The sequence below is a fragment of the Vanessa cardui genome, chromosome 6 (assembly GCF_905220365.1).
Source record: "Vanessa cardui chromosome 6, ilVanCard2.1, whole genome shotgun sequence".
NCBI classification, from domain to species: domain Eukaryota; kingdom Metazoa; phylum Arthropoda; class Insecta; order Lepidoptera; family Nymphalidae; genus Vanessa; species Vanessa cardui.
The window spans coordinates 5,042,802-5,053,111 of record NC_061128.1 but is presented as its reverse complement, the minus strand read 5'-3'; the positions used below and the strand labels follow the sequence as shown (position 1 = coordinate 5,053,111).

Here is a 10,310-nt window from a genome sequence, read left to right as displayed (position 1 = left end):
AAGATGGTTATTTTATTTATTTATTTGTGTATCTTAATACTTCAATATATCCTTTAATAATTTAGTAGTAAGATACTTCTTAATAAACTACATATATATAATAAAATTATAAGCATTAGAGAGTAACCTATGCATTCTTTTATCTTCAGATTTGAACTATTTTTAATTTTTAATATTTTTTTTACTTATATTACTTTTATGGCATTTTGTAGACATCACAAATTACTTCTCGATTTCAATAACTTATAACTTAGCAGGAAGAAAATAAAATACATATATTTAAAATTGTTTCTTTATTGTACATATTTACAAGCAAGATATTTGTAGTAACTATTTATCTATATACATACGTTATTCTCATAAAACTTGCAAAAATTATTGAAACACTAATTAAATCTTAAAAATAAAACAATCACATACACTAGCCCTTATTATTACAAGCGGAATTGAAATGATAAAATCATTTTCTTTTAAAAAAGTTGTACAAAATGTTGTAAGGCAAGATGTAACAATCATTTACGCTATGTGACTTCAAATAACACGTACAATAATAAAAATAAATTAGGGCCTGCGCAAACATAATACGCGACATTTTTACGACAAATTTGTCTTACAAACAATTATTGGATACTATTATAGGTCTTTAATTTTGGTTGCTTCAGTCAATTTCTGATTACTATAATCCATTTAAACTTACTCATAAACAAAGGAAATGCGAGTGAATATATTATTGAAGTGTCGATTGGTCTCTTTCTAGCATGAGTTAAATGACATTCAACAGATAAAGACAAATAGTCGCATAACCAACCAAACGATTGTTTTCTAAGTGTTATACTTCTGATTGATTTCCAAGACAAAAATGTATGAGTTTGAGGTGTGTTTGAACAATATGTCTTACGGAATTCTTTTCATTTCCTTGTTATTTCATTTCTTATATTCCTAATGACATTTTTTTCTATCTCGTATCTTTTGGGTAAACGACAAAATAATTCGTCATCTAATGACTGAACGAGGAACAATACTTTTTTATATAACCGCAATACATTACGATATATTATGAAGAAAGCAACGCTCTCAAATCAAACAAGATATTTTATATTGAAGAACTTAATGCTCATTCGAGTTATGGTTGAGTTGATAAATTTAAAAAAATAATTAGTAGTAACTTTGTTGATGTTATGAATGTTGACGATCAACTTGGTTGATTTTTACATTTTATTGATTTTCCACAAATAAAAATATTTATGTCTGTTGTATTTTAAATGCCACTTCTTTATACGGTAATGTTAATTACCTTTGGTCATGTAGGATATCATTGAAATACGAAATAAGTAAAAATTTACGATACAGAAAAAATATACGTCATGAAAGCCGCCTTTGATGTCAGCAATATTATTCTGCCAGGAACTCGCTCCTTATATCAATCGAAAATCGACTTTAAATGATATGCAATTTTATCTCTTGTATCTTATATCTATTAAAATTATTATTATTTTGCATTCATTATTTGAAAAATGACATATTGGGTATTGAGTGAGTTACGAGTTCGTTCTAACAGAATAATCCTACTGACAGTAACCATACATCAATGTGACAAAATATAATAGTACTGAATGTTCGTGTTTTAAAGGTAATATTAGTATTATTGCTGTAAATCAATCAGAACTTCAACGTTAAGAACAAAACGTTCATTTTATTTTCAAATAGGACAAATATTGTTTATGATTTGAATGTGTTGAGTACGAAATATATTATAACCTTTAAATAAAATCAATTTAACATTTACGTACACTATTAATAGAACGGAAAAATGTGACATTTGTAATAATAGTCTACTTAAAATAAAATGAATGTTTTAATGTATTAAAAGAATCTTGTTTATTTTTCAATTATATGATACCAATAAATATTCCGAGTAAATTGTAATGAGTGTTATAAAACGTTCGATATTTGAAATGAGCAGTGAATAATGTAAGGTATTATGTTTGCGCCATTCCAAAAATTAAATGTGTTAGAACTAACACACAAAAACAAATTAAATTATCGCTTGTTGATATATGTTTGTCAATGAAAAATAGCTTGGATACAATATTATCGTAGAGTTAAAGTGCACTCATTTGTAACATATATAATAACAACTTTGAATAATAAACGTTAATAATAAAAACAATACAATAACAGAAATATTTTGCATAAATTTTACATAAATATCGATAAACTTCTGGCACTTTTATCTAACACTAGCTAACTAAAACACCACAGATTAAATATTCTTGTCCGGACTTACAAACATTCCTTTTTCAATTCCTTAAATATAAAGGACCACATCAAACAAATTATGATCTTTTTAAGCGTTAAATACCAAAACAGACTCAATTAGTACAATTTTAGTAGATATTGTCTTTCGAAGGTAAGTAAAACCTTTCTAAGTGAACACATATTACATAATTATGTATATTTTTTACTGTTGTCATGTTTGTGTTTAGTAGAACTATTAATAGGCGTATTAATATTTGGAAACTTTAAGTATCATTTATTCAGATTTTTTATAGACACGATTGCTTGATATAAATTCTGATTTATGTAATTATTTCAAATATAATCAGGATATTATTGAATAATAAATACTGGCGTTAAAGTTATATGACAAGTTAAACATTTTATCGACGACAAATATAACTTAATAAGGTATTAACGTTTTCAAAGTTTCTGTTTTATTCCTTGCGAGTCAATATTAAAAATGCTATTACTGGTGTTCTCTCTGCATCAACCAATTCAAGTTACCTTCTGTGGTGTTTACATAATTTAAAATCTAAACATATAAACAACTAATTCATATTAATGCCTAGGTTGCACGTACGCCGGCCACACATAGATCGATCTCGCTGTGCCCTAAAAATAAAAAAATATATGAAACAATTTAATAAATTAGTCTTTCATTCTTTCGACCGAAACCTCGCAATAAAAAACTTGATAATTTAAAGTGACCTGCTAATTTTGGGATTCAACAAATTTATCTAGTAATCATTCCTCACGACTGTTTTTCTTTTCATTCGATGAATGAAATAATCATTCACTTACTTCTAATGTGTTTCTAAGATTTCTTTTCGTGGCTTCCTTTTCGTACTGCCAAAGCAGATCGGAACTGGATTCCTGGTTTGTTTCACTAATGACATTGGTTTCAATATCGTTATGTTTTGCGTCTTCTTTTCTCTTATCGTCCTTTCTGGCTTGTAAGTCATTGACATAAGCGGGAACGAAATAGCGGATTCCGACGCCGGGTATGCTTCTAGAGCTGAGTATTTGAGAAGGTGTCAGGTATTCGCGGATCGGCTGGGCTTTGATTGGTTGGTATGTCGGTTTGTATGCGTTGACGAAGCGCTGCGCGTTGTTTAGCGGTGGCTGAGTAGGTGCAGGTGAGTTGAAGATAACCTGTGTGTATCTTGGTTGAGGTATGAAGAGCTGAGGTTTCCTGCGAGCAATAATGTATTTATTAATATTAGACTTTTCATTATAATTAACATTTTAAACCTTCAAATACTACTACTGATTTACGGACAAATAATTTATATAAAATTATTATTTAAATTTCATTTCACATAATTATATGCACACTTTCATTTTTTTAAAGCTTGTTGGAATATTATGTTTTTTGATATCTGTGGCATTTTAAAAAGTATTTGGAATCATCGTATTTTCTAAAGACAAAGTGAAATAAAAAAAATTCGAGTGGTATCTACACCGGTTTTCATGGGTACGCCACTCTGAGGTCCCGGGTTCGATTCCCGGCCGAGTCGATGTAGATTACCATTAGTTTTCTATGTTGTCTAGGGTCTGGGTGTTTGTGGTACCGTCGTTACTTCTGATTTCCGTAACACAAGTGCGTCAGCTACTTACATTGGGATCAGAGTAATGTATGTGATGTTGTCTCATATATATATATAAAAAAATCATAAAGCCTTAAAAATATTTACCAATGGGCATTGGGGTCTGGTCCATCGTCTGATCTCTCTTCCCAGACCGGAGCTGGCGCCCGGTACGGCTGCGGCTTAGGCAGCGGCTCGGGCGCCGGAGGCTCAATGGGTCCATCCTTGGTGCCGTACTTCACCATGATTGATTGTACGCTTGAGGCGTACACCATCAGGCAAATCAGCACCTGTTAAAAAAATCGTTATGTTACAAACAAAAAATTATAATTGCATTCGTAAAATAAGGAAAATATATTTATTTTCCTTTATTAAGGAAGCTTGCGGCAAGCCTTATTGCAAAACACATTCAAAGGCCGGTCTTATTACTAAAGTACTGATCGCTTCCTCTATTTAAGAATAATAAAAGCGCTTATATATTACCTAACGAAAGTAATATTACTAGTATTGAAGTTCATCCCATACGCCAAAAAACTATATTACATGAATGAGTAAACTCAATACATACTTATTTAAATGCCTGACATGCATGAAATATATGTATAGTAGGTGCCACTGTTATCGGTTGGTAGTTTTATATATGTGGGTCTGTTCACTCACGATAACGTCTCCAGGCTAAAATATGGACGCGCATTAAATAAACAACAAATTTGTATTTTTAGGCTCTCTTTATTCTTACATTAGTCATCTCGTGTAAGTGTGAGTGTCACTCACACGACGATATTAATCTTACGTGAACGTCTAAGGTAGTGAACAAATATATACCAATTAAATTATTATGAATGTCATTCTGTCAAAATAAGACACGAATGGAGTATATATCAGTCGTAATCTAGCCTTATCTAATAGAATAATTAACCAAAAAAATTAGCGTAACCCACTAATTAATGTGATATGCAATTAGTGTTTTGCGTACGAAGTCATTACATTTCATGTGAAAACAATGTGTTTGTTCATTGATCCAAATGCAGGTAAGTCGAACGTCGTTAATTAGTAAAATAAATAAAGATCAGGTTAAAGAATATTTTATTTTTAAGGTAGCACTAGTTTTGACACATGATAATAATAGGTAATTATTATTTATACTTTTTATTTTTTTAATTTATAAACCTTTTTGTGCTTCATCGTTCAAGTAGGATGAAGAACCTATATTCGTTTTTTAAAATAATTATCATATCATATTGGCAGGAAGGTTTTAAGTAACAAATATATAAAGCAATGTTACAAATTAGTAATTACCGATTACCTTATCCAAATTTTTATTTATATTTTACACTATCAAATCAAATTCTATTTAAATAATTACGGTCACAGAGCCCATTTCAAAGAAAGGCTATCTAACCTCTGGAACTATAACACTACTGTGCACGAGTGTACATGCAAACAATAGTCAGTCTAATTCCGTACGGGAAAAATCAAATGGGATGGCAAATCTGATGAGTCTAGTAGCAGTTCAGATGCAGGAGACTACTTTACGTACTTTTAGATGCACGGGAGCTTACATACTCCGGGCTGCCACTGAGAAATTTTACCCTAGCCTAAGGTTTGAAACCAGGAGCTCGGGTTCTGTAGCATTATAAACTACTACTATTCATTACTACTACCATTAAAATTAAATGTACCATTCAATACCTGCTAAAATTCAAATTAAATGTTCCGTGAATTTCTACAAAATTATTTTAGACTTGTATAAGGCTATCGCTAGAATGATCATAAATTAATTTATAGTCAAGGAAAAAATCTAAATCTCACAGCCTTGGAGCCATTACGAATGCCGTCTTATCTTTTCTCACGCACCTCTTCCTATCTCTCTAAACAATTTTATTACAAATGGAAACATCCAATACAGAATCTAAGTAACTGGGTAACAAAACCACTAGTCTTGTGTCGAAATGTGGGCGGCACCTATTTAATGTATAAAGTACATTACTTTTATATAACGTTTTAAGATAATAGATTTTCAACGAAGTAAATTAAAAAATAAAACGAATTAAAACAGAAATAATAAAACATTCCAATTTCCATTTAAAATCTAATAAAACCTATTTTTTATGAAAGATTATTTCATTATACAATACGATACTAATATTATAGATGTGAAAGTAGCTCTGTGTGTCTGTGTGTCGCTCTTTCACGACTAAATCAATGAACGAAATTTGATTAAATTTTGCGTAAATCAAACTTGGACTCAACCTTGGACCAAGAAAGGACATAGGCTACTTCTATGCCTAAACTATGATAACTAACTCCTTAAACGCGAGTGAAGCCGCGGGCGACAACTATATATATTATTAATAATATATTAGACAACATCACATACATTACTCTGATCGTAATGTAAGTAGCTACAGCACTTGTATTTTGGAAATAAGAAGTAACGACTGTGCCACAAACACCCAGACCCAAGACAACATAGAAAACTAATGGTAATCTACATCGACTGGGCCGGAAATCGAACCCGGGACCTCAGATTTGCGTACCCATGAAAACCGGTGTACACACCACTCGACCATGGAGGTCGTCAAAGATAGTTAACTAGTATGATATACGATAGTTAACTAGTATGATAATAATAAGTAAAGAGTTAAGTTTATAAGATCCAGTGTGTTCTTTTTGTATGTTACGGTTTCACCATCAGACGAAAAAAAAACACTTATATGCAGTTGGACAATATTACAAAACACCATCCGCTGCAAATCTCTGATTATGTAAAGACAATAAAATCATATATGAAATATTCTACCTCACTCACAATTTATAGGTTAGCCAAAACGAAAAATCAGAAATAACATCAGACATGAAATCTCATTCAATCCAATTGAAAAGTATGTTGACAGCGTATAATTTTCAATGAATACCATCAACTTAAATATATGTAGTTACGAATAACTCATTAAATTATACTTGCGTATATTTATTATGTTACACATTTTAATGGGAATAAAAGTTCTTATTTATTACCTAAGAAAATCTACAATAGAACAATTTATCATATGGTAACCCGCATGATAAATAAATTCGCTTTATAAATTACTAACCCGTTATTACAATTACCATTGTTTTTGTTACATTAACACATCCATTCACAACCTTCTCGATTTTCCAACGTTTTACAAAAACCTACGCTTTATCGAAACATCTTGATGATTTTATTACATATCTCTTGTTGAATTAAATTTACAATAGTGCAATTGAATTGTTTTGAAATAAGTTATTTTAAGTGCACAATTGGTTTAATTAAAATTTATATGTGCTCAGTGCTTCATAAAAATAAGGACACTTTCAGATAAACAATATATTTAATATATTTTCTATATGTGTTTCTCCTCTACCTCAAGCTTGCCTGGAAGAGATCGCTGTTTTAGCGATAAGACCGCCTTTTGTGTATCTTTCTTAATCGTGACTAAAGCATTTATTTATTGATGTACAATAAAGAGTATATTGATTCTTTTTTATTTGATTATTATCGGGCAAGCATACGAGTATGTATTTTTAATTTATTTGCTCTGGTTACATACGCCAGAATCAATTAAAAATATATTTTTATTCGTACGATACGTTCTTAATAGCAAAAGCTTTTCCGCTTATTGAGTATTTTTGCAGCACACACATTTTCATGGGCACAAGCTGCAGTGCACATAGTTAAACTCTAGAATTACTAATGGTTCTTTAATATTATTCTACTAGACTACCACTATTACTAACCTAACCACTAGATCAATGTCTACAAATTTTATGTTATAATATGATGTCAGTCAAAAAAAAAGAGATTTTTCCCGTCACATAAATCTCAGTAGCAGCACAGTTTAGTACGTAAAACTATTTAATCTACGTCTAATTTTTCTTATGCGATATGGCTGACTGACAATAATTGTCTATGATCATATCAATTCCTTTCTCTTACATAAGTGAAAGAATTGTTGCTATTGTTAAGTAAGGAAAACATTTAAATAGCGTGAAAATAATTGTCGTAATATCTTACCTGAAACCTCAGTGTGGAAGTCATATTTTCTTTTCCTTAACTTGAAGCTACTTTCTAACTGAAATGTTTATCTGAAACAAATAAAACAAATATTATTATATATTTATACAAAACAATAATAATAATAATAAATAAATTAATACAGATACAAAGTCAATAAACCCGGAGAGTATCTATTGGATAATTCTTACAAAAAATTCCTCTCTAAAAACCATTTTAGAAATGATAAGGAATTGGTTTGAATTAATTCCAGAATTAACATCGAAATAGTAAAACTATGTTACATTACTAATAATATGTTAATTATCTAATTCATAGTAGTTACAAGAGATTGTAAAATGAGGAGCAGAAAGGTAAACCAGTAAGTAATCTTAGTCCATCACGATGTATCCGTAAATAGAGCTTGATATTTTATTACAATTAATGCTACGCGTGTCTAGGAGACTATCACCAATGGAAGTGGCATGGGTGATTGCAAAACTATGTTGTTTTACTTCGCATAGTCAAATGTAATGATATAACTTATAATTTAGATGCAAGTGAATTTACTTTTTTTAAATTTGTCTAATATAATACGATGATAATAAGATGGGCCAGTGCCTGAAAGCGAGTAACATAATCGATGATTGTGAGTTAAGTTCCACGGATTGAAATTTCAAATGCTTAACTGTGTGCACAAGTGAATCTCGTGTTGGGCGCTAAAACGCCGTGAGGAGATCTGCATTTTGCTTAATTTCAATTAAATTCTTCCACATGCAGGTATATGCACCTGCTTTAAAGAAACGTAATGAAATAACATCCAATACTTCTCCTAAAAGGGGTAAGGTCTTAGAACAGCAGCGGGCCATTCCCAGTCTAATGTTTTATAGACTTCCTACGAACTAATACATGGATTGTTTTTTTTATTATTATTGAATTTCTTTCTAATCTGTAAATCTATCAGTAAAGTACGTCTACACATGTATATACTTAAAAACAGAAACAATGTAATAAGTTTCAATGTAAATAAAATAAAATTTATCTAATGCCACTTCTAAAACGTTATATGTTCGTAAATGGGTCTAATGATAGTATCTTGTGTAGTGGACTGTTGTAATGTGTCATCGTGACGTAACTTTTCCGCATCGGCTCTTGATAATTTAACTAATGAGAACGAAATTAACCAATAATATGCTCTTATTGTCCAACAATATTAATTGTATTCCATGTATTCTCTTGCTGATTTAATTCTTTATTATATCCTTTTTGATAACCATCTAAAATTGCATAGTTGAGTTTATAAAAAGCATTTAATAAATTAAATTAATTTGCAAGTATGATTATTCCACCCTTTTGTAATATTTTAACATTATAATATAAATCTTTTGAAACACATGTGGGATGGATGTTCAAAGTTTAAAATAGATGTTACCATTAGATAATAATATAGAGTTTCATAAGTTATCTATGCCGACTATGTTGTTTGAAGGACATCGTATGTGTTAGCATATTATTATATTATACCAGTTCTGCAATCGCTTAGCGATCGATATAATTATAAGTTTGCAAGTACCATAAATACACGCATCATATAATTTACACAATTCATAGTATACAGAAGGCTTTATCGATGTTATAAATCAAATTAATGCTACAATTAATCAGTACTTGATTTATCATTATTTTATAATGGTAAATTATAGAGCAGTCCTAGAATTTAAATCCTAGGGAATCTTCGTCTGACTAAAGTTAGATTACCAGATCAAAGCTAGGAAGTCGACGGTTTTATACTCCCGGTAACCTATGGGTCATACGGATTTTCCTCCAAACAGTATGCCTTTCCACTGTGACAGTGAAGAATTAATGTGCATGGGTATAATACACACGTGTGCTTTCTAAAATTTTCTGCATAGCTGGCTAGTTGTCGAGATCTACTGATAGCCACTGTGAATAATTTGTTAACTCGTGTGCCTTCATAATATGATAATAAGTGTATTCTCTATTAGATGTACGATCAGAATAAGAAAACCTTTATCAAGTCTTAAACTCTTAGTACCTTATGATTCTAAACGCCAAATTATCGCGATATAATATGTCATTCTCGATCGGTTAAGCAAATTATCGCTCACACTGAGCACACGAAAATAGACCTTAAGGTGACAAACTTTTTCTTACCCCGACTGTACCTATACCTGAATAAGTTTTGCGTACTATACGCATATATATAGCTCTCTATATATATGCGAACATAGAGAGTAATATATAAAGCATTTTATTTACGATTAAACTTTATTACATACGCATCTTAACGGATGGTTCACATCTGCTACATAAATCAATAGTTCGAATAAGTTTAAATCAAATGTTTCTGTTTCTAAATGTTTTTATAATCAGTTGGTCATAATACATAATGTCATGCTATG

General features: G+C 30.5%; 1 protein-coding gene across 1 annotated transcript in view; it reads right to left on the bottom strand.

Moving 5' to 3' along the window:
- Nucleotides 1-279: 279 nt before the first annotated feature.
- Nucleotides 280-10,310, bottom strand: part of LOC124530231 — a 46,783-nt gene continuing 36,752 nt past the window's right edge. Inside the window, exons 2-5 of the mRNA XM_047104283.1 lie at nucleotides 7,909-7,979; nucleotides 3,975-4,156; nucleotides 3,082-3,472; nucleotides 280-2,892 (exon numbers count right to left, since the gene is read on the bottom strand). Coding sequence (XP_046960239.1) covers nucleotides 2,839-2,892; nucleotides 3,082-3,472; nucleotides 3,975-4,156; nucleotides 7,909-7,932 — 651 coding nt within the window. The 5' untranslated portion in view covers nucleotides 7,933-7,979 and the 3' untranslated portion in view covers nucleotides 280-2,838. The remainder of the gene's footprint in view (nucleotides 2,893-3,081; nucleotides 3,473-3,974; nucleotides 4,157-7,908; nucleotides 7,980-10,310) is intronic.